The 24,736-nt window shown below is 41.9% G+C and overlaps 3 protein-coding genes across 3 annotated transcripts; all 3 read left to right on the top strand.

Moving 5' to 3' along the window:
- Positions 1 to 493: 493 nt before the first annotated feature.
- On the top strand, positions 494 to 14,316 carry uba1 (ubiquitin-like modifier activating enzyme 1). The gene is made up of 26 exons (XM_079225625.1): positions 494 to 563; positions 2,046 to 2,162; positions 2,244 to 2,302; positions 2,437 to 2,605; positions 3,898 to 4,032; positions 4,130 to 4,236; positions 4,325 to 4,415; positions 4,527 to 4,659; positions 4,745 to 4,842; positions 4,957 to 5,103; positions 5,383 to 5,559; positions 6,189 to 6,296; positions 6,401 to 6,481; positions 7,715 to 7,867; positions 8,408 to 8,573; positions 8,682 to 8,878; positions 9,522 to 9,586; positions 9,910 to 10,105; positions 10,557 to 10,631; positions 10,737 to 10,926; positions 11,074 to 11,156; positions 11,282 to 11,374; positions 12,155 to 12,346; positions 12,737 to 12,838; positions 12,933 to 13,033; positions 13,130 to 14,316. Exons 2-26 carry the CDS (start codon positions 2,046 to 2,048, stop codon positions 13,263 to 13,265), a joined length of 3,171 nt encoding a protein of 1,056 aa, XP_079081751.1. The 5' UTR covers positions 494 to 563; the 3' UTR covers positions 13,266 to 14,316.
- Positions 14,317 to 15,384: 1,068 nt separating this feature from the next.
- On the top strand, positions 15,385 to 20,183 carry arhgef3l (Rho guanine nucleotide exchange factor (GEF) 3, like). Its single transcript, XM_079226852.1, has 11 exons — positions 15,385 to 15,490; positions 16,009 to 16,065; positions 16,190 to 16,297; positions 16,381 to 16,539; positions 16,860 to 16,922; positions 17,081 to 17,177; positions 17,476 to 17,552; positions 17,760 to 18,017; positions 18,741 to 18,911; positions 19,111 to 19,303; positions 19,694 to 20,183. The coding sequence occupies exons 1-11, from the start codon at positions 15,485 to 15,487 to the stop codon at positions 19,939 to 19,941; spliced, it is 1,437 nt and encodes a 478-aa protein (XP_079082978.1). The 5' UTR covers positions 15,385 to 15,484; the 3' UTR covers positions 19,942 to 20,183.
- An 817-nt stretch (positions 20,184 to 21,000) lies between these two features.
- Positions 21,001 to 24,523, top strand: usp21 (ubiquitin specific peptidase 21; the record flags this gene model as incomplete). The annotated part of the gene is made up of 11 exons (XM_079226714.1): positions 21,001 to 21,156; positions 21,569 to 21,625; positions 21,731 to 21,848; positions 21,931 to 22,045; positions 22,281 to 22,400; positions 22,499 to 22,563; positions 22,662 to 22,849; positions 23,648 to 23,726; positions 23,808 to 23,915; positions 24,201 to 24,315; positions 24,430 to 24,523. 11 exons carry the CDS (start codon positions 21,001 to 21,003, stop codon positions 24,521 to 24,523), a joined length of 1,215 nt encoding a protein of 404 aa, XP_079082840.1.
- Between the last annotated feature and the right edge of the window lie 213 nt (positions 24,524 to 24,736).

Here is a 24,736-nt window from a genome sequence, read left to right as displayed (position 1 = left end):
CAGCATCGATAGATATTTACGTTGAAAATGTCAAACAGTCAGTGTTAGGATCTTTGCACTCTTGCACTTGCGTAGACGTGCTCTGTGCGTTTTTTTAGAGTAATTGCATTAGGTTTCCGACACCATATTTCTTGTGGTCCTGCAGTTCATTGTACAGTAATATACATGGCATGCATCTTCTGGTTGCAAGGGCGGGTTGAAAGTGCGTTGGCTTATGTTTAGCAGCCAATGAGCTGAGCGTCTGGCTGAGCAGCGTGCTCGCAGCCACCCTTTCCTGTTGAATATTTCAGCCCATGCGTCACAGCTCCTCCGCCCCTTTCTCTCCATCTGCCATTTTGGTTTTGTTCCCGTCTGCAGTCGCAAAGCCAGCAACGCAATTACATAGAAGAGACTCGGCACAGCGACATAGTGACTCGACACTATAGCGCAGACCAGCCTGATACCGCATCGCGTTTCTTTTCTTCTTACCAATCGTCGAATTTACATTCATCGATACTACTGACATCTAGATACTGCGGGAGAGGAGCGGGTTCGCATTGGGTAGGAACCGAGAAGGATTATTGGTAAGAAAAGAGGAATCACTGGAGCACGAGTGTAATGGCTAACGTTTGTCTTTCATTCGCATTTTTTTTTTTTTTTTTTTTTTTTTTTTTTTTACATTGATCTATACAGTTTGACGGTGGATTTTATTTGGACAGTGCAACATTTAACCGTGTAAATGAAGGAGCTTTGCTAGCTGGCTGTCAAAACCAAGCCGTTGCTGTCGTTTGCGAGCAGGTTGAATCCAGCTAACGTTAGATTCGCTAGCTTGTAAAGTTGTGTTCCGCACTGGGGGAAATGCAGGCCTAGGCCCAGCTGGTAACGCTAATAGACAGACTTGCAGGGTGGTGTTTTTTTGCTTCTTAAGTTATTGCTGTCCAGACTCTGTCCACTTAGCCAATCACTTCACGTTAACTGATTAGTGGCACGCAATCTAACGTCCTTAATCAGTTTCTTCTCGGTGTCGTTACTGATATTTGATGTAACGTTGCCTTATGTTAAACGTTTAATGATGAAAATGGTTCCTAACGGCTATGTCCTATTTTGCGTTGCTGTATCATGGCCGGTGGCTTCATTTTCGTTTTCGACAAACTGCGTTCCAGTAAAATGTGACTTTATTTTATTCTAGTTGGTTGTAACGTTATTGTGGAACCCCCTCCATCAATTGTCGGAGCGGGTTTTAACGGTTATGTTTGACTTTGGGGACGCAAATTGAGCTGCAATGGATGCGGAAATTGTAGGTGATCATATTCGCCGTGCGGTGGTAATGTGTACGAGAGACTGCGGCCTGTTTCACTTCCCGAAGTGACTGGATTTGGCTGGATTATTTTGTTAATCATAAATGTAACGTTACCGTGATGATATTTTGAACAGATTATATTTGCCAACGACCTGTTATGTCTGCAAGCCGAGGATAGTTCCATCGGCTTTCTATAGTTATTGTGTCCACACCTGCAGGCCACCATGAGGTGTTGTTCACTTTACCGCAGTGAAGTTTTAATGATTCAGCTCTTTTTGTTGAAACGACGTTTGCGGCCCTTAAATACCAGTATAATGAACAATGGCAGTGAACAGCCAAGCCTGTCTCTGGGCATGAGAAGTGATAATGCTGCTATTCATTGCTCTTCCCAGGGTCTGTTCGTTTTCTAGCAGATTTGTGTTTGGCCTGTAGCCAGCCCAGCTGCTCCCTGGACTAGAAATCCTCTTCAACATTACAGGGATTGGGAAGCATTTAGCGAGGATACTCTTAATAATGGAAACATGGCATTGAGTCATATGTTCTTCACTTATTTGTAAATTAATTAGAAGTTATTTTCTAATGAAAACCTCATAATACAAACATGTGGACACTGGGTTGCCCCTGTCTGCGTGATTGATTTAATCATTGAAGCAGTCATATTCTCTGTTTATTAATATGAACTTGTAAAGGTGGAAAGTTTAGTGAAAATATGGGGCAGCTTGTTGTGCCTGATAGGACGGTTCTAACGGGGTGTGTTGATTCACAGATGTCCAGCTCGCCGCTGTCCAAGAAGCGTCGCTTGTCAGGAACAGAGACGAAGACGGGATCCCACTGCTCCTCCTCTAACTCTGTCAGAACTGATCTGTCCCACACACCTGCCAACGTAAGCACTAAAACATACACTATACAACTTTGGTCAAACTTGTTACATAAACTGATTGCAACCCCTCTTTGTTTTCCCCAGGGCATGGCTAAGAATGGCAATGATGCTGAGATCGATGAAGGCCTGTACTCCAGACAACTGTAAGTCTTATCTCTGTTAAATTTTTGTCCTAATAAAGAAAAATGGATACATTTACTTATTAAGATTACTTATGTTTGGGCTAGTTGTTAAACAATGCATAGTTGAGCTCATGGTATCTTCTCTCTTTCTGTAGTTATGTTTTGGGCCATGAGGCTATGAAGCGAATGCAGAACTCCAATGTCCTAATCTCTGGTATGAGAGGTCTTGGAGTGGAGATTGCCAAGAATGTCATCCTGGGAGGAGTTAAAAGTGTCACTGTGCATGACCAAGGAGTTGCAGAATGGAGAGACCTCTCCTCTCAGGTGTGTGGAGGCATGCACACAATATTCCAGTTTTGCAATTGTACCGTTTGTTTTTCTTCCCTTGTCTTTTATTCAGACAGTGGTTCACTAAGCCATTTCCTCTTGCTTGGAGATGCATCTGGTGTGCTATAATCTTTGAGCCTGATTCCAAAGTGCAATGTTGCGCTATCTGTTATGAGTCCGTAGTATTGTTGCCATCCAAAAAGACTACTGCAGCCACCCCCACCCTTGCCAACCATGGGCTGACCCAGATTTATCTCTGTGTGTGTGTGAGGGGTGGGGAGGGGGTGGGGGGGGGGGCTCTCTGGGTCATAATCATAGATGAGCTAAAGCCTGTTTTAGGGCATCATTACAGTGGACAGATTGTTTAGGTCTGCCAGTCTGCCACCCTGAATTCTGATGTGTCTATTTAGGACCAGACAGAAACATGTGTGAATAGACTGCTATGGTGTTCAATCAAGGAGGCTCAGCGGAGATCTCTGGCCTTACAGAAGTGTATAATTGCATATAAGCTGCATCTGTGACCACAGTCTTAGTTTAACTTTGTGCTCTTAAATATTTCCATTTCAGCCAATGGCATTTGCCCTAGTTTCCCTTCTTATTCAAGCTTTACTGAGTAGTCTGTTTGTTTATTTGACATGCCATCCATATTTTATAGGAAAGCTGCCTTAAACCAAAATCTGAAGCTGTGTCTACATATTTCGAAAACCCATCTCTTACTATCTGATTTGGCTTTTCTTCCACAAAACAAACATTTATTATTTGTATTTTTTTTTTTTTAAATCTAGGTATTAACATTTTTTAGCTGAATCGCATTCTCTTAAATATGTATATATTCCTGCACAGACATGTTCGGCTGTTAAGCAGAATTGTGACAAAGCCAACTGTCACCACACCCTGATTGCCTTTTTTAAACCTCAGTACAGTCAGTTGCATACTGATTGTGTATTTAATTATATATAAATACTAAAATCATTGTGTAGATTAAGAGGTGACATAAATGCAGTTTAAACTGCTGAGACCAAGTGGAGTGACTAAAATGTCCTTTCCAACTAAATATATTTGATATTCCCAATTTGTCAGGCAACTGATGGAGAGCAGATGGAAAAGATTAGGAGAGAAACAATGGCACTTGTGTTTATTGGGAAAATTACTTAGAAATATCTGTATTATTCTCAGGGTATGTCTGTCTTTGTGTGGATATGTCTATTCTCCCTTTTATTTCCATATCTGGCACATTAGCCTGACTGACTATCGGTTATTCCCTGACATTTTATATATTTTGTGATCAGTTTTACCTTCGGGAGGAGGACCTGGGGAAGAACAGGGCCGAGGTGAGTCAGCACCGTCTGGCTGAACTCAACAACTACGTTTCTGTGACCTCCTACACCGAAGCCCTCACCGAAGACTATCTGACAAAGTTCCAGGTATAATTTAGGTAGAAACTAGTGCCCCAGCTCAGTTCAGCAGTCAGAAAAGAAAGAAAAGTTTGTGTTTTTAAAATTGTCTTTCGTTGCGACCTAGGTGGTAGTGCTGACTAACTCCAATCTCGAAGAGCAGCAGCAATTGGGAGAGTTCGTCCATAGCAAAGGAATCAAGCTGGTTGTCGCAGACACGCGCGGACTTTTTGGGTAAGATTCTGACCCCTCTTGTGTTTTTACCTTTCACATGGAACCCGTCAGTCAGTGTTTAATGTGCATGTTCACTTGTGTTTCGTAGCCAGCTGTTCTGTGACTTCGGTGAGGAGATGGTCGTGTTTGACACAAATGGAGAGCAGCCATTGAGTGCCATGATTTCCATGATAACCAAGGTTAGTTCTTACGTCTGACTAAGAAACATTTTTCTTCTTCGAAATGTGGACATGCTTCAAGACGGATTTAAATTGTTTAACCCAAATGTTGTTCACTTTTGGTTTCTCCAGGACAATCAAGGGGTTGTGACATGTCTTGATGAGACTCGTCATGGCTTTGAGAGTGGAGACTATGTCACCTTCACAGAGGTTAAGGGTATGACTGAGCTCAATGGCTGCCAGCCAGTGGAAATTAAAGTTCTCGGTAAGACCATTTCTATTTAGGAAAAGACAAGTTTTGGCTTGTGTGGCCTTAACTGTTACAAATGGACATGATTTTGTCTGTCCAGGTCCCTACACCTTCAGCATCTGTGACACCGCCGGTTTTACAGATTATATTAGAGGAGGAATCGTTTCCCAGGTCAAGATGCCCAAGAAGATCTCTTTTGTAAGTGATAAGCAGAACATCTAATCTTATTACAATACTGTTTCCATAGCATTTTGATGCTGATGTCACCACCAATTCAACTTCACTATCTTTTTTTGTTTCTTTGATGTGCAGAAATCCATCTCTTCCTCCATGGCTGAGCCAGAGTTCCTACTGACAGACTTTGCCAAGTTTGAGCGTCCAGGACAGCTGCATGTGGGCTTCCAGGCTATCCATGCCTTCCAGAAGAAACACAACCACCTTCCTGCACCTTGGAAACGGGTACATCTTAATTTTTGTAAATTCTAAAGGCCACCAATCGCTTGATGTTTCTGAGATGTTTTTTTTAATTGGTATGGATAAAACTTTGTTGTGATGTTTTTTTTTAATGGGTAGAATGTTGGCCAAGTCTTTGTAAATGACTTTATTTAGCTTCTCATTACATGCAGAAACAAACTAATGTATAATTGTGCAGAACTGCATGGCAACAATTACATTATTGGTTATAATTGGTGAGTTTTCATAATCTTTTTGTAACATGCTGATCTGTGTGTATTCCAGGCTGACGGTGATGAGCTATTGACATTAGCCAAAGAGGTAAACTCTGCCCAGACGGGGTCCGCTAAAGTGGAGCAGTTGGATGAAGCTCTTATCAAAAAGCTGTCCTTTGTTGCATCTGGTGACCTGGCCCCTGTCAATGCCTTCATTGGCGGTCTGGCTGCACAGGAAGTGATGAAGGTCAGTCCTACAGCATCTGCTGTTATGTGTTTGTGTTTTTCAATCGTCTTTTCAGTGCTTTTTTGGGGGGGTTTACTGCCATGTAAGGAAATGGGTTATCGATGTAGAGTGGTGGTAGTCGTGGTCAATCTTCATCAATCAATCTTCATAGTATGTAGTATGTACACATACTGGAAGTCATGAATCTGACATTAACTTAATAAATTAATACATTTTAGAGAGGAAATTATGGCAATTATTGTTTTTATACATGCCTCTGAGCAGCTTTTAATACAAAAAAAAATTGTCTTGAGCCCAGCTGCTATAATTGGACAACAAAGGGATCTGTATCTGCCATTATGGATCTTCAATGACCGGCAATTGGTATTGGCGGCAAAAAAAATTATTTAGGGATCTCATATTTTTTTGCTGACCTGATCCTTGGCTGAACAGTGAGTTCATGAGCTGTTGCACCACTACGCCATGGAGTGTATAAGAAAAGAGCCGCTTTCATTAAATGTATCACTTAGTTATTGGTTAATTGGTGTCGTGGTATCACAAGCAAAATGAACCGAAACTGATATCCCTACTATTTTTTGTTATAAATGCATTTAGTATATTCATTTTTGATGTGCTATTTGTTCTTTTAGGCATGCAGTGGCAAATTTATGCCAATAATGCAGTGGCTGTACTTTGATGCCCTGGAGTGCCTGGCTGAAGAGGAAGGCGTCGAACTCACAGAGGAAGAATGTGCCCCAGTAGGTCTTCAGAGCACATCACACACTTATACCGAGGACAGGTGCCCATGATGATGAAACATGGTGTTGAATTTGTTTTTGCTTTCTCTCTCTTTTTCTCCCAGAGGAACTGTCGATACGATGGGCAGGTTGCAGTGTTTGGCACCAAGATGCAGGATCTGCTAGGCAAACAGCGCTACTTCCTGGTGAGTCAGCCAATGGAAAACTTTCCATCACAACTCCTTGTTGTCCTGTTGCTAAGGAAGCTTTAAAATGATAAGTCTGGTGTAATCTATATATCCTATATATGGCTCCCATGAAACTACAACAGTGACTGGATGAGTGCTTTAACCTCTTGGATTGACTGTACAATTTAACGTTAACAATCATAGTGTGAAATATAGTTTTACTGGCGATTGTTAGCCGCCATTATTCAGTATACTGATCTCAGATAAAAACTTGTAAACGACCAATCTGGAGGAGAGCTAGTAATGCAAATGGTCAACCTAAGTAGGTTCCGTTCAGTAATATACGTTCAAGTCTGTTCAGTGAAAAAGAGTATTGGGGTAAATTCTAACGTTATCATATGTTCACTGTAATATTGTAAAACTTAGTTTTGGTGAGGAACTTGAAAAAAAAGAAGTGGTTATTTGAAGGCGATTTCACATTAGAAGAGAAGAAATTATGACCCGTTTACACTAGCTCTAAGCAGCTTGTAGTACATAATTAAAACTTTTTTACGGTTTACACAGACTCATGATCTTGATTTACACCACTATTCTCAAGACGACCCCCCCCCAACCCCCACCAAAAGCTAAAAGCAGAGGGTTGACTCGACATTAAGCTTCTTTGGCAGCTGCAGACCCTTCTGAGGCTTCCTCTTAGACATTTTAGCGGCAAAATATTTCCCTTTTTAATACTCAAGATGATATGTGTCTGCTCTAAAACGCTGCCTAAATAATAGTCATTCGATGTTTTGAGCTCCGATGATGATACAGCCATGCTAATACTGATACACCAGGCAGATACAGTGTGTCTGCCTGGGTGTAAGTGAGTTCAACTCACCTTCTCACACTGATTGTATCGGTGTGGGCTGAGGAGAAACATAAATGTGACTAAAACCCTGCTCTTAATGTATTTTAGAGCAGCAATAACTGGGTGTTTGTGAGGTCTTGCTGTGACTGACATCATTGGCATAATATAATAAAGTATTCAAAGATGTATTCTTTATTAGATGCGCTTCTCTGACTTTGCCACATTTTATTATTTTTTTAATATTTTTGACCTGGTGTACGCCAAGTATGCGCTGTCGTAATAGTTTAAGAGTTGTGTTTCTCAACTAAGCAATTTAAATGGATGTCATTTGATAAATGGTGTTTTCCAATGGTGCATACAGTGTAACATGGCTTTACTCACTGAGAGGGGTTTCATCATTCCAGGTTGGAGCTGGAGCCATTGGCTGCGAGCTGTTGAAAAACTTTGCCATGATGGGACTGGCAGGCGGGGAGGGCGAGGTCATTGTAACAGACATGGACACTATAGAGAAGTCCAACCTCAACAGACAGTTCCTCTTCAGACCCTCCGATGTTACGGTCAGTATCATCTTTGCTCAACCCTGTCTGATGGTAGATGGAGTTTATAGTGCACATTAGTTGGCCATTTATCGATTGAATTTCATATTTCCGAGTAGTGCTGGATATAGATTTCCTGTTCATTGTAACAGCTCCTGAGTTCACTCACTTCAAATGCCATTGATATATGATGTCATGATACATCCTTAAATACTGGAAACAAAGGCTCATTATCGTTGTATTAGATAGCGTATGGGTTATTTCATGGGGTGCCAAATTAAATGCAGTGACCTTTTTAAAGGTGCTGATTGGTATTAGAACAATATTGATACATTTTATTCAAGGATGATTTGAGGCACCCACAACCGCTAGACACTTGCTGTAGTCCGCAATTATTGTTTAAATGTCTTCGTTGATTGTATCTTCATTACAGCTCATGCACAGAAATTACAGTAGAGCATTTTTGTGTCAGCTACAAATCAACTGTACTCAGTTGCGATACTGATGTTTGTATGTTATCAGAAAGTGTAATTGTCACTTATCATTTATATATGGTAACAGAAAATGAAGAGTGACACAGCAGCTGCTGCAGTGAAGCAGATGAACCCCTCCATCAGGATCACGGGTCACCAGAACAGGGTGGGCCCCGACACGGAGAGGGTCTATGACGACGACTTCTTTGAAAGCCTTGATGGAGTGACTAATGCACTGGACAACGTTGACGCACGTAAGACATAAAAATATTTGAAATATAAATTTCAAACTGATTGTTTGATTAATAGAAAAAAGTCATTCATGATCTTGACGTCACACTTTGTCTGTGCCTATTCTACAGGTATGTACATGGATCGGAGGTGTGTGTACTACCGTAAACCCTTACTGGAGTCTGGTACTCTGGGTACCAAAGGCAATGTCCAGGTTGTGATCCCCTTCCTCACAGAGTCGTACAGTTCCAGCCAAGACCCGCCTGAGAAGTCCATCCCCATCTGTACCCTCAAGAACTTCCCGAATGCCATTGAACACACACTGCAGGTCAGTAGGTGTACACTAAATAGTTTGAGCATAAAAGTATGTATTGTGTACCGATTTATTGAATATGTCATGTCGTAACAACTTTTAGTAATAATTTATTTGAAGCCTAATGTTAAAGATCACTGAACAACCACATCACAAGTGCTTTTTATTTTGCCAGTTATATTTGTGGTTAAAAGTCCTTTCCATAATGTTGTCAAAGACTAAAATCCTTTGATTAACTGCACCAAACAGCTACTCTCGCCAAATACAACAGACTCCAAAAACAGTAATGTTATTTATATAGATAGACCGATATAGATAGATAAACATACGGACATTTTTTTTTATGCAAAAAGGTTTATATCTGTTGGGACCCTTTGTTGTTCACTGTTGCAAAAATTGAAAGCAAAAGAGTTGTGTATGACATCTATCTTGGTGTAGAAGTGATGCTACGCTATTATTGGCCAGTCTGCGTTCGAGGGGCAGAGCCTGAGAAAAGGGTCAATAGTGACACTATGATTAAATTGAGTATTCATTTTATTGCCCATCCCTAGATCATGACACCAACTCAAAAGAAAGAAACCGGTTTTAGTTGAGCACATACTCTCTGATTTAGTGAATTGAGTGTATGATTGATCTTTGATTAATGTCTTTTGTTCAGTGGGCCCGCGATGAGTTTGAGGGACTATTCAAACAGCCACCAGAGAATGCCTTGCAGTACTTGTCGTGAGTTGCCTTCCTTGTCATACCAAAGTGATTATGTGATATATTTGTAGTTACTTATGACATGCTTTTTTCCATCATGAAAGTTCAGATTGATAAAATTACATATTTGTAGTAGTTGTAAAGTTGTCATGTGTTAGTGGAATTATTTATAGATACGGGATATATATAGATATATATCTATATATAGATATATCTCTCTCTCTCTATCCCATGCTTAAAATCCTTAAACTGACGCTGCTGGGTGAACAACATAAACAAAAAATAACCGTTTTTCAAGTGTGTATATAACCGCTAATGAGGTTTATGATCATTGTCCCTTACAGAGATCCTAAATTCATGGAGCGTACTCTGAAACTCCCTGGAGCTCAGCCGGTGGAGGTGCTGGAGGCTGTTTACAAGAGTCTTGTCACAGACTGCCCCCACAGCTGGGCTGACTGTGTAGCCTGGGCACGCAACCACTGGCAGTGCCAATACAACAACAACATCCGCCAGCTACTGCACAACTTCCCCCCAGACCAGGTACATATTGCTCTCACTGCATGACGACAATCCCGGTTTACTTGGAATGCTTGCTGTCTCGTGGTTTCCACCCAGTTGCATACAGACTCTAAAACATGGTCCTGTCTTCTATTTAGAGATGCACCTTTGAAATTTTCTCTGCTGATTTGGATAGTTTAACAATCTAACCTGCTGGTTCTAATTTTCGTAATCTTTCTCACCACCGTCCCAACCATTCAACTGTCCTGAAAACTGTAAACTGTCAAACATTCTAAATGTTATCCTTTTACTCTTGGTCATCTTTAGTGGTGTATAAAAATGCACAATGGAGAGAAATACATGATTTTATTTTAACATTTAATCTGTGAAATGAATGAATTGTTCAATCATAAAATATTCATTCCCAACCCCAGCTTTATTTTAATGTATTGCATATTATTGTTAAATTTGATGAATGTATTGTGTCTTTCAGCTAACCAGCTCTGGTGCCCCCTTCTGGTCTGGTCCAAAAAGGTGTCCTCACCATTTAGAATTCAGCACGAGCAATGTAAGTATGGGTCAATTATGTTTCTTATGTACTCCTACTAGACCATTATCTGCTCTGAATTTGTCTATCCAATCACAAAATAATAACCAAAGGGCTCTTTTGTAGGACTTGCACATTGATTATGTAGTGGCAGGAGCAAACCTGTTTGCCCAGACATACGGCATGCAAGGAAGCACTGATCGTGCAGGTGTGGTAAAGATCTTGCAGGATGTGAAGGTGCCAGTCTTCACCCCTCGTTCGGGGGTTAAAATCCATGTCTCTGATCAAGATCTGCAGAATAGCAATTCATCTGTTGGTAAGATGTGCACATTTGTGTATGTACAACAAAGCATTTAGTCATAAATATTCTGCTAATTTTGTATGTTGTTGTAATGATTTGCAAATTGAAGTCGGGGGTCACTGCAGATGCTGTGAGACATGTACAACTAATCTTTTTATATAGATGACTGCAGACTGGAGGAGCTGAAGGTCCAGCTACCTTCCCCTGAGACCAACTTCAAACTGTGCGCCATTGACTTTGAGAAGGTACAGTCTTTGGTCCAATATCTACATTTCTCTGTAATCGCCTCAATCGTGCCGTTAGTCTTCAATGCAACCTCAACCTGCGCTAATTGCAGTCCTGTTTTTGTGATGGTTGGATGTGTTAACAGGATGATGACACCAACTTCCACATGGACTTCATTGTAGCATCATCCAACTCGAGAGCAGAGAACTACGACATTCCCCCCACGGACAGACACAAGGTAGAGGACGCGCCTTTTTATGGCATTGAATCTGACAAATGTAAAATGACTTGTTGTAAAACCACTTATTGCTCTATCATGAAAGATTTAACGCTTCACATGTCTGTCGAGTTTATATCAAATATACATGTGTACCAAGATCGTCAAGTAATGAGCTGTCATGTATTACCATCAAAGGGCAACACAGACACTGGACTCTTTTAAGACCTTTTAGTTTTTGTTTTTTTTTACTTTGTGTTAAATCACTGTCCGCTATTTCTTTTTATTATAGTATGTTTTAACTGTTTTTATTTTTACTATATATTGGCTCTTTGGCACTGAGATACTTTTGAATAAAAAGTGCGTTACAAAATAATAACCGATCATCCTGTCAAACCCCCGATATGCAACATAGCTGTACTATAAGTATAGATACTTTTATCCATGCATCTTTGACATAACTGGCAAACACTTGTTGTGGAGGGAAAGTGCGACCTCTAGTGGCTGAATGTTATCAATAGCACTTCTATTGTCTGCTGAGCTGGTGGTTAGCACTTAACGGCACGAGTACAAACATTTGCAAGAGTGATGACGGAGCCAACCGTGTAAACCTGGGGGGGACCAGAGGGAGCATGACGTTATGGGTCAGGCCGGTGTTATCAGTGGTAACCGCCTATGAGTGCCGGGCAGTGACTATTAGCTAGCCAATGAATTTGTAATTTAAAAGGTTTTAACTCCTTGAAAATATAATAGTTAGTGCTCTTTCCTCATGATGCTGATTCTCTTCACCGTCCAATACAGAGCAAGCTGATAGCTGGCAAGATCATTCCTGCCATCGCCACTACCACGTCCGCAGTGGTGGGTCTGGTGTGCCTGGAGCTCATCAAGATTGTCCAAGGACACCAGAAGCTGGAATCTTTCAAGAATGGCTTCATGAACTTGGCCCTGCCTTTCTTTGCCTTCTCTGAGCCCATCGCTGCTCCCACACACAAGGTAGGCAGCTGCAAGTGTACCACTGTTTGTTTGAGCTGCTTAGATGTCTATATTATGTAGGAAAATATTTCCTTTTTTTTTTTTTTTTTTTAGATGTTATGCGTCTGCGCTGAAACGCTGCCTAAATAATAGTAATTCAATGTTTTGAGCTCCGATGATGATACAGCCATGCTAATACTGATGCACCAGGCAGATACAGTGTGTCTGCTTGGGTGTAAGTGAGTTCAACTCACCTTCTCACACTGATTGTATCGGTGTGGGCTGAGGAGAAACATAAATGTGACTTAAACCCTGTTCTAGCAAAGAGCAGCAATAACTGGGTACTGTTTGTGAGGTCTTTCTGTGACTGACATCATTGGCATCAATCCATATTCTTAATTGTTTTTGCAGTACTATGAAATTGACTGGACGTTGTGGGATCGCTTCGAGGTCACAGGGGTGCAGCCCAATGGGGAGGAGATGACACTCAGACAGTTCCTGGATTACTTTAAAGTACGTTCTCATCTATAACTTGACTCTTCACCGCCACATGGTTTCTGGCGCACAATTAGCCAAACCCTATTTTAAATTTTCTGTTCTTTCTCAGAATGAGCACAAGTTGGAGATCACCATGCTTTCTCAGGGAGTGTCCATGCTCTATTCCTTCTTCATGCCTGCTGCCAAGCTCAAAGAGAGACTGGACTTGCCGTGAGTATATTTTCTAGATGCACCTGTTTAGCAAGAGAAAAATCAAATTTGAGTGTTTTATTCATCGTCATAGGTGTATTATTTTGTGTCCTGTAGGATGACGGAGATTGTCACCAAGGTGTCCAAAAAGAAGCTGGGCAAGCACGTGAAAGCCTTGGTGTTCGAGCTGTGCTGTAACGACCTGACAGACGAAGATGTGGAAGTGCCCTATGTCAGATACACTATCCGCTGAGCGCCACACAGAACCCACCCACCCACAGGAGGGTGATAATTGCAGGAGGGAGACTGGGGGTGGGCGTTCTAAGTGAGGAGTTGAGGTGGGGATTGGGGGTGGGTGGGTTTATCCAGTTCGGCTCTGTTGGATCAATCAGTTTTGTTTTTTTAGGCCTGTGGTTTGATTAAGCCTCTGCCTGAGTGTACATAGCCCCAGTAAGCGGATTTAAGGATACTTGTATGTGTGTTAGGGATCCAGTTGTTGCTTGGCTGTGGGAACAGGGGTGTCATTGGATGACGGGAGCATGTATACAGGACCTCTTGATGTTCCCTGGAAGCAGAAGCTCAGTTTAATTCTAAGCCTTAGTGTTCTCTTGGTACTCCTAAACCCAGCTAGTGTCCCTCTGAAACATCCTCAAACTCTATACTAGCCTTCAGCTCTAAAGGAGGGATCTTTTAATCCAGCCAACTGTCTCCCCACCACTCTACTTGCTCTCTTCCCTCCCTAACCCCTGTCTAGTAGACCCGGATCCACATTACTGTTTTGTTTTTCAAAAATGCACCTCTCTTAAATAACAGAAGTTCAGCTATGAATCCCAAAAATAGTGACCATGTATTGAGAATCCATTTTGCCCCCAGGCCGTATCGCCCCTAATTATACCCACGACCCCAAATTTGAAACTGTAGAAGCACCTGAAGACCCAGCTAAACCTGAGTCGACAGCCTCTCCTGACTGGAAAATAGCCTGAGTATCTCACGTCGGCAGAATAGGAACCCTTGTCGGTTTGAGGCGCCCCTAAACCCACCTCATCTAGCACTCTGGCTTTGGAGGGGCTCTTGCACATGACATCAGTTTTCTCATTATTTTCTTTATATTTCTTGTATTTTGTTTATTATTATTATTATTTTTTGGTGGGGGAGGGGAGGCTCAGAGTTTTGGCACACCTTGTAGACCATAAACGGTCTTCTTTCTACTATGTCAACTCCAAATGACATAAAAGTGTAAGAACAAGGTAATGAGATGAATCTGAAATGGGAGCACTTAGTGTGATAGTGAATAAACATGTAAAAACACATCTGAATTTGTGGTTATTTTACTTTGTGTAAAGTAGTTTTAGTCGTCATGTAATGTCACTTGTGTTTTTCCTGTCTGACTAGCTTCTCGCTCTTTTATCAGCCGTTTCATTATCAAACGTATCCGGGAAGCACCGCCTGAATCTGAAACGCCTACCTGTGAACTTGCAGAGAAAATGCCATCTCAGATTGTAAGAAAAGATCTGTCCTAAATCATTTTCCAAATGTATCTTTAGTTGATTATGCTGAATCAAACGAGTACTTTATGAATAGTTTACTGTAGTATATGTACTCACTTCCTCTTATGTCAAAGCATATGATTTATTCCATTAGGATCATTTGGGTTGAAAAGTGGTGATAAATTCAATCTGTTTGAACACGTAGATTTTTGAACCCTCTGAGTGGAGCGGATACATGAATATGTGCAACCCTAAAGGATGTGGTCGGCTGCAAGATGAGGAAGAAAGTGATGAGGAAGGAGTGCACTGAATTCTGACGAGCTCGCTGCAAACAACTCGCTGTACTTTGCTGAAACAAAAGACCGGTGTGGATTATTTATTTATTTATACCCTTCTCAGTTTGAGAACGTGTAATGTTTGTTAAAATGCTTTGAAGGGAAGATGGAAGTAGAAGAAACTGGTAATACAAGGACTTCCTGGTATGATGCCTTTTACATTCAGTTATCCGTTTATACTTTGTGGTTAACAAACTGTATATTACTGCTGTGATGTCATGTGAGGAGTACTTAAAGTTGGTATATGTGGTGTCATGGAAACAAAGCGTAACACTGCTATTATCATTTAAGTCCTCAAAGTCTGAACCTTTCTATAAATGTACTTTCATACAAATCTGCTGAATTAGACGTAGGAACATACTACTACTAGGATCCATCGAGCTACTTTGGGTGTTTGTGATTTATAACTACTAATGTAACATAACTGTTCGTGGCTGCTTGGTTTGGGCTTTTTAGTGCTGCAACGTTAGAGACTCACTCCATCCCCTGTGACCATGCCGGGGTAAGTCACAACTTTTATCTTATTTCACCTTGTGTCTCTCATTGCGTTGGGGGGGGGGGGGCGCTCTTAAACCGAGAACCTCAATCTCATTTAGATTCTTGCTTTTTAGAAGAAGAGAAAACAAGACCCAGAACCTGTGGTGAGAATCATGGAGGTGAGTGATATCTGACTTCACCTTCACATCTGTGTCTCTGTAACTGGCGGAAGTTAGTCAACCTTACCTTTGTGACCACATTGCTGAGTGCAGCGTTAACACAAGACGTGCACATTATGTTCAGCTGTAAAACCACAGAAGCTCCCTGAAGGCACAAACCTCTAAATGTTCTTATGAAACCTAACCTCATTTAATTTGACACTTTTTGAGTTTACCAGCTTGGCATTCATCTTTATCTGCATCATAAACACAAATTGTCACTGTGCATTTCAATACATCTCACTTGATTCTACACTAAATATGCAGCTGATGTGGTTAGTGTGGCAAAAACAGGCAGACATCTTGTATTTTACTACAGAAGCAAAGTTTAAACCACCTTCCTCTTTGAGAGTCACACAGGAAATGAGAGATCTGCACCATGCAACATCTCACCGCTCTCGACATCACTCTTTCCTGAACACTCATGTCTCTCAAGCTCACCTCATGCATCTGTTGTGTGACCCATTGTGTTTCATCAGGATGAAGAGGAAGATGAGGAGGGTGAGATGATGTCCGACCACATGAGGGATTCAGAGGTGAGTAGTCCCTCTTGGCTGTTTTAAATCATTTGATTTACAGCCAGTATTAGTTTGATGAATGAATCACCCTGCTGATCTTAGGAACTATTATGCTCAATTTGTAATGTTGATTTAATTTTAGGAGCCCAGTAACAAAAGAGTCAAACCTGTGGTGAAATCCAATAGCCTAACCGGTGTCATAACCCCGGTGAAGACCCCGGCTCTGAAACGCATTGGACAGTCTATTTCGGTAATAATGCACAAACACACTCTCATACCCGTTATACAATAATTAATAGCCACTGACTTTCAACCACTCTGTTCTTTACACAGCGGTCTATTAGTTTTCGCACGGAGGCACGACCTTTGCCCCCGGCTCCCCTGCGCTCTCGCACAAAGGCCTCGTCGTATCCACGTCGGCGCAACAGCCAGTGCTGGAGCGACACTGTGGAGAGCCATGACCTCACTGCAAAGGAGATCAAACGACAAGAGGTGCGAGGGGCAGTCTGCTCGAGTGTAGTTCAGCCGCATGAATATAATGCAATGTTTTTGGGTGGTTAGTGGGTCATGCTTTGGGGCTGTGGTTGCAGTTTGGGCGGGGTGACTAGTGCCTGCTCTTAATGTCTGTGAAGCATCTCTACACGACACGGGCGGTATGAAAGAGGATGTGAGCTGGCACTCAAGCCTCAACTTCCTTTATTGAACAATCAGCTGTGAGAGCGCATGCTGTGTTTTCCACATCTTATGAAAGTGCGTGTTTGCATGCGTGCATTACCTGTGCCTGCATTCACATGTTGGCGTTCATTCCGCAGGTGATCTATGAGCTGACTCAGGGTGAGAGACAACTCATTGAAGACCTCAGTCTGGTCAAGAAGGTACTTGTCCACCAAACGATAACATTTGGCCTCTGTTATTATTATTATTATATATTTTGACACATTCTGCTCATCTTAGTTTCTCACTCTTTCATACGCCTCTTTTGGTGCCGCTTTTATTTTTTCCTCACCATGGCCTCCTGCTCTGTGTGCTACAGGTCTACTATGAGCCCATGCTGAAGTTGGACATCATGACAGAGAGTGAGCTTGGACAGATCTTTGGTACACTGGATTCTCTCATTCCTCTCCATCAAGGTAAACAATCCCTCTGCTTTGCACACTCCCATCCTCAACCTTCTCACGTCATAATCATGTATAAAGTCAAGTAGTGCTGGGTGAAAAATACATAATTGACTTTCAACGTTTCCCACTGTTCCTGAGTCCAAGTATATTCAAATTTGAAACTGTCATTTTAAAGGTTATTTTCTAAATAAAGCAGATTGAATCAGTTAAGCATGATAATCTTCTCTCTCTGAGCTGTAGTAAAACTAATTTTTATGAGGCGAAAATCAATAAGAATTCAACTAAGTTTTGTGTCTTTAATTCATACCAGATCTTCTGAGTCGTCTCGAGCGGCTGAAGGGATCAGAGAAGACAATCGGACAGGTGGGGCCTACGCTGACGAACTGGGTGAGTATTTCCATGGAAACCAAGGACTATGAGAAGAGGAGAAAAGAGCACAAACCACATTCACTCTCGATAGTTCCTGTATTTACTCTATTATGTTCCTCTCTAACCCGGAGTCATAGAGTTCAGTCTGTGTGCATCTCAGCTTTTAACTGACTGCACATTCTTTATAGCATTGCCCCATTTCTACCCCCATCTTTCTCTCTGCAGTTCCCTTGCCTGGAGGCCTATGTTACATACTGCTGTAACCAGGTGGGGGCTAAAGCCCTGCTGGACCAGAAAAAGCATGAGAAAAGAGTTGAGCACTTCCTGCGTCTGTGTCAGGAGTCCTCATTCAGCAGGAAACTGGACCTGTGGAACTTCCTGGATCTCCCCCGAAGCCGTTTGGTTAAATACCCCTTGCTGTTGAAAGAGATACTGAAGTGCACGCCTCCAGAGCACCCGGATGAGGACACGCTGCCCGATGCTGTGAGTTGGAGTCCTTCACGTTCTTCGAAAAAGGTTCTAAATGAACTCCACATTGGCAGTGTATGCAAGATGTGGGCTGCTATAGATGGACCCGAGTTTCCTTTTAAATGTGCTCACATGATTCATATGCACTGTACAATACACAATACACTTGTTTATTGCTACTATTTTCAAAATCTGATATTTTTTCTTAGTTACATGAAAATCAACATTTGTCTGGTCAATTTCCAAATTATTAAGGCTTATTACTGTTAGAACATCATGAATACTAACTAAATGTTGGACATTTAGTCTTTTTTGGGTTTTATAGGTTTATTCCCCTTCAGACTGCAAGTGTGGGACACCTTTTTTAAAAATCTAAAATACTTTACACATTGGTGCCTCCAAATGGCAGCAAGAGAATATAGTTTTAGGAAACATGAACATCGGTAGCCAGTGATCCTATGATGGGACTTCTGGTCTGGTTTCCAGTTTGGCTGTTATGTAATTACTTTCTACCAATTGAGACCTGAGAAATGAGAAATAAAACGTATGTTCAGGAGGCAGTTTTGCATTTCATATGGAATGGCATGTTATCCTTGTAAACGCACAACATATTTTTACTATTCTTTTGCTTAAATACATAGTGTGAGTTGTATACTATTCAGAATCCAGCCAAGAGATGGCACACTTTCTTCATCACCAAAACATTTCTTTTATGTAAGACTACTTTGTTCTGTTCAGTTGGAGCTGCTCCAGAGCATCGTGGCGGAGGTGAACAAGAAGACGGGAGAGGCGGAGTGTCAGTTCTACAGGCGAGGCCTCGCATATCTCGAAGAGAGTCAGAGACTACCAGAGATCCAGGTGTCCCGCTTCCTGTACTGCCACGGAGAGCTCAAGAACAACAAGGGCCAGGTAGCGGCTCTCTGTTATGTTTTACTACTTTGGTTCCCCTGAAGTTGTTGATTTGTTTGTATCTTAACTGAAAAGGTCAAAACCTCAGACAGGATGGATCCACATACTTACAGACCTTTGCTCCTCGCTGCCCTCCTAAGATTGTAGTGTAATATCTGAATAATAGATTATTTTGTTTGTGTCCGTCTCTGTCTGTCAGCGGCTGCATGTATTCCTGTTTGAGCTGGCCTTGGTGCTGACCAGGCCGGGGGAAGACAGAGAGGGAGGTCAGGTGTTCCATGTGTACAGACAGCCTCTGCCCAACGCCTTGATAAATCTGGAGGAGATCCCAGATGGGGAGGCTGGTGGAGGGGGCCCCTTCAGAGGAGCCTTCACTGGAGGAAATGACAAAGGTAACATTTACAAACGACAAATGCAATGTATTTTCATTATGTCTCATTCTATTGATACTGATGGCATCACCTTTGGAAGCTTTAATCAGCAAATAATTGGTATTCTTGATGAATTACTTAAACAATTACCTAATTTGTTGACAGTTAATATTCTGTCCATCAACTAAGTTATTGTTTTAGCACCACAGTAATGTATTCATATTTTATCTATGCATGCTTTATTTCAGGTTTATGTATACCTTTTGTTTCATGCAGGTAAAGGGAGGGTTACATTAATCTACAACTAAGTCCTCCGATTGAGAGACAGCAAGCACTCCACCAGCTGCCAGTTGAAGCGTAACCTACTACCTTGCTTCCACTCAATTTCCTTTCTTTGTCATTCCATCCCAGTTAAAAACTGTTTCCGTGTGAGCAGCAGAGGGCGCTCCAAAGCTCACCCTTACAGCCTGCAGGCCAACGACTCTTTCAGCAAGCAGCAGTGGATCACCTGTCTGCGCCAAGCAATTGTCCGGTCGCGAGATAGGACCGCTCAGACCAGCCAGTCGCAGCTCTCCCTTCACCCTGATCCCGCCCTGTATCACATAGCTGCGCTCAGCCTCAGCTCGGACACAGAAATGGCAGATCATACCTGCTGCTGACTATGTCAGACTGATCAGGAGGCCTGGGAAGTGAACTGCACATTGACATTGGAGAGAATAAAATATAAACTGTGAAAGGTGATTGTGCTTAGACGCGTATAGAATTACCCACATGGATTTTGTCTGTTCCTGCATTTGCTTATGGATTCTGCGATTGTAGTGATGGTTGATGTACAGCTTGAGAACAGTATTACTGAATGTGGATTTACAGTGTAAAATGTTTTCATTGTTTTTTTTATAAATAAACTGACACATAGACTTTTGTGTATTTGCAAGGAGTAGCTTAAACATTTCTAAGTATAGCCAACAAGATCTACATAGAAAAGATTAGTCATGATTATCCTCCCTCCCTCGTCCTCCTTTCTCTCTCTCCCTCCCTCTCTCCCCCTGTGACACTGGTGACAGGGCAGAGGAGAGAGGTAGACTTTCAGTTTTAGCCTACAGACACAGTGAAACAGTAGACGTTCCCTTATGCATTTTTAACAGCTCAGCAGGGGATGGGAACAGTTTGGTTGGGACAGTTTGTTCACAGAAAGAGTGACCCGAGTGATCAGGTGAGTCCAAACCGCTCTGTTTATTTGCTAATGCTGGACTATTTATCAGGAATTATTTGCAACTAACTTTGTTTGCAAGAAGAAGAAGACAGCAGGGAGGGTTTTTTTAATTGTAATTATGTACCCACAAGCTGATATGGTCAAATCTACATTAGTTGAGCTCTCTGACAGACCGTAACTTTCCGAGCTGTCCTTACGAGAGTAAATGTTCAACTCGACCTATTCAAGAAACAGATTTATCTGAAGGGAAGGCTAATTTACAAATCAATACTAGTCTCTTCCCTCTCAGCTGTGAATGACATACCTCATCATTTGCTTGGTAAAAAGAGGACTCTTTCTTTCTTATGAACTACCATCACGTTCTCCTGACTTTTGACACTGAATGTGGGGAAAAAGCAGAGAGGTTGCAACCTTCCCAGTTTAAAGTTCAAACCGCCTGGCTTTCATTTATTTGGGAAACCCTTCTATCTGTCCCAGTTTAAGTGGATGACACCAGTAAAATAGGATGCCAGGAGCCAGTGGCGTCAACGCTGAGGGCTCTTGTGAGGCCCTGTGTCGAACCCTGGTCTCCCAGAACGGCCTCCAGAGAGAGACAGCTGACATCTCCCAGTCGGTTCTCTACACCTCACTGATGGGCTTGCTTCTGGTCGCCGACAACGAGGTGTGCAAAACGCATATAATCCTTAAATTTCTAGTCAAACCTCAGTCTGGTGTTCTGGAAGGTTTGTTCTTAACGTGGAATTTATGGAACACTTGTGAGACAAACCTACACACAGACAAAGATTGTGTAATTAATGAGTACACACCAACACACGTGTTTAAGCACCTGTCAGCACTCCTTGGTCTCTAATAGGATGAATGCTTCAGGCTGACCTCCTTTTAGCCTCGCTTGTTATGCTAATGGGATAAGAAGGCTAAATCTGTTCTTGCAATGCTGTTCGCACAAATAGACTAACATGTTGTACAGACTTTGCCAGGGGTCAAATATTTGGGTACCAAAAGGCCGTATTCTTGCAGATGTCATTGATCCGTAGTTTGGGTCAATAGCTTCATGAGTTGTATTTATTTTCCAGACAGAGCATCTCTCCATAGGAAGTGGAAGGGTTGGCCTTAGAAACATAGGAAACACAGTAAGTGTTAAATGATCCAGAATGTACTTTAATTAAATACTTTTCCCAGATTTTTTTTTTTTCATAAACATGCGCACTTTCTTCTATACTTTGTCTCCAAAATAGTGTTTCCTGAACGCAGTAGTCCAATGTTTGTCTCACACACGTAGCCTCAGGGACTACAGCCTCCTCATGTCCTATCGGGATGAGAAGTTCTCCAAAGAGGAGGCTCAGCTCATGGAAGGTATGTTCCTCTCTCCTGCTATTCCCGCCTCCTCTTTATTATGCTTTCATCTTTCTCATCGCTCCCTGTCTTCCTGTGCCAGCTTTCTCGCAGGTGCTGTCAGGCCTTTGGGATGTAAATGACGGGGACACAGTTGTAAACCCACGACAGTTGTACAGTATTTTTAAAGAAGCCGTGCCTTACTTCAGTGGATACAGGTGAGAATTTAGATAATGTTTCTCTTTAGTTCAAGGTTAACTGCGTCTTTCCATGAGACTTGAGTGCAGTGCAATACAATATCTGTATTCCGTACCACTGTTTCAAGGACAAGAGAGGAACTGTAACTATTGGAATTCATTTTCTACCACGAGTATAGATTGGTTTTGAAGTTGAGACTCGTATAGAAATAGCTGCCTGAAACGTAAGACGTCCTTGTCTCTGTGCTTAACCCAGTCAACAGGATGCGCAGGAGTTCCTCAGGTTCCTCTTGGACAAGCTGCACACAGAAATCAACCGCAGACCCTATGTTCGACGGACAGGGAAGGAGCCTGAGCAGGCGTTTGCCAGATTTAGGTGTGTGTGTTTTTATGTGGACAACATCCTCTGCTTGAAACGTTAATGTCCTTCACGTGACCACGTCTCTCTTTCCCTCGTCTCTTATCCTTCCTTAGGATTTCGGAGGAGGCAGCTGCTATGTGGAAGAAGCACTTGGAGAGAGATGACAGCAGAATAGTCGGTGAGAAGAGCATTCCAGTCATGGTGATCAATCAGATCAGACTCATTATAAATCCAATGAAGGCAACCCACTGATGATTCCTTCCACCATTCTCACAGACCTGTTCTCAGGCCAGCTGAGGAGCTCACTGCACTGCTCGGTGTGCTCCCACTACTCCAACACATTTGATGTGTTCTGTGATCTGTCGCTGCCCATCCCCAAGAGGAGCTCTGTTGGGTCGGTCACGCTGAGGGAGTGCCTGGACCTCTTCTCTCAGGAGGAGAAACTGGACAAAGAAAACTCACCAGTAAGTTAACAGTGTGCAACACCAATGAATTACAAACACATCAACCACGTGTCTCTAACTTTGGGGTCAAAGGTCAATGACGCAGACACTATGAATGGTTTAGTCCCCCAGAAATATGTGTATCTATTGTTGTGTCTACTGTTGCCTATACTCTATATATTTGTTTGCATTTAAACATCATTGGGAAAAAGAAATACAGCAGAGCATCAGTAAATATGTGCAAGGGGAGGAAGAAAGCCAAAAAGCGTGTACAGTGTCGATACAAAAGAAGTATTCAACAATTTAATATAATTATAAACATCAGACAATTCAAGATGAAGTAAATGGAAAAACAGCAGGAGAGAGAAACATACAAGTGGGAACTTACAATCAAAAACAAGAGAAAAGATGACATTTTGTTTTTCAATTGACTCTTGTAGACATGTTCATGATTTCGTATTGGATTTCAAACTGCTACAGGGAGGGGGATCTCCACGTTTAATGGTATAAGAGCATTGATCTTATCAATTGATTCTACGTTTAATTTCTTCAACAAATTGACTAAATTGTCTAAAGTACGGCCTTTGAATTTAAAGTGTCATTGAAATGGATCGGAGTTAGGAGGAGTTGGTAGCACACCAAACAATATTACAATAATTAGTATTTTGGTCAATATAGCTGTAATACAAAGTCAAGTGGCAGATGACACTTTCCTTAATGTTCCAGCATTTTTCATGAATTGTTTTGTACTGGCAAGTTACCTACAACGGACCATGTGTGTTTGCAAATGTTTTGAAAATGTCTGCGTGTGTGTTTAAGATGTGCGAGAGGTGTAACAGACACACAGAGTGCACCAAGCGGCTTTCCATCCAGAGGTTTCCCCAGGTCATTGTGATCCGTATCCTTGACAACAACTAATAATATTAACCTTATAGTAGTTTGTGTGTCTGAAGTTATGATGCTTAACAGTCTTGTTCAGATCTGAACCGCTTTACGACGTCACGGTGGTCCATCAGTAAAAGTACAGTGTACGTGTCCTTCCCACTCACTGACCTGGACCTTGGACGCTACGGGCCCGTCGACTATGGTAACAAAACCAAATTGCCATCCATGCATCTCCTTTTACCTGCTTAAGTCGACCCTTGTGGGTTGCTCAACCAATTAAAATAAAATATAACACAAAATAAAGGCATATAATCAACAGCTCATCCACAGCTCATGTGCTACTCTTTGGTGATTTATTAAATGTGACAGATGAAGACGATTTCTTATGACTGGTAGATTTAATTACTTGTACAACTCATGGAATAATCTGACACAAGTTATGAAGAATGTAACAAGTAAGTCTTTATATCTATGCATGTCCCCACAGGCCCAGTGCTGTATGATTTATATGCAATATGTAACCACGCTGGGACGGTGAACATGGGCCACTACACAGCCTGCTGTTCAGATGAAAATGGTTGGTGCTTCTACAATGACTCGAGGTGAGGCTCACCCTGCACCCAAATCATTGTTTTAATAAGCAAACTGCTAAGACACGTACACTATATAAACCTCAAGTTGTTTCTCATTATTACTCTACATCTACCCAACTACAGTGTGACTCCAGTGTCGGAGAACCAGCTTCAGACCAATCAAGCATATGTGCTGTTCTACCAGCGCAGCAACAGCACCACCACCGTCAGGAAATAGACCTGAGACTGGCTGAGCCAAGCAACCAATCGAAGCATTTTTTACCTCCAGTATCCATAGAAAAAATAAAAGCAACAGTGCTGTAACTATTGCATCTATGAACAGCTCAATCTCAGTGAGAATGCCTTCAAATAAACTCTAAAGAGGAGGAAAGGGAAGCCATGCTCACTTTATAGGGGGCTTGAAGAGGCGATCTCCTCTTCTGAATCATGG

The sequence above is a fragment of the Taurulus bubalis genome (assembly GCF_910589615.1).
Source record: "Taurulus bubalis genome assembly, chromosome: 11".
Classification (NCBI taxonomy): Eukaryota; Metazoa; Chordata; class Actinopteri; order Perciformes; family Cottidae; genus Taurulus; species Taurulus bubalis.
Note: the sequence above shows the minus strand (reverse complement) of the source record. Positions and strands in the feature narration are given on the sequence as shown.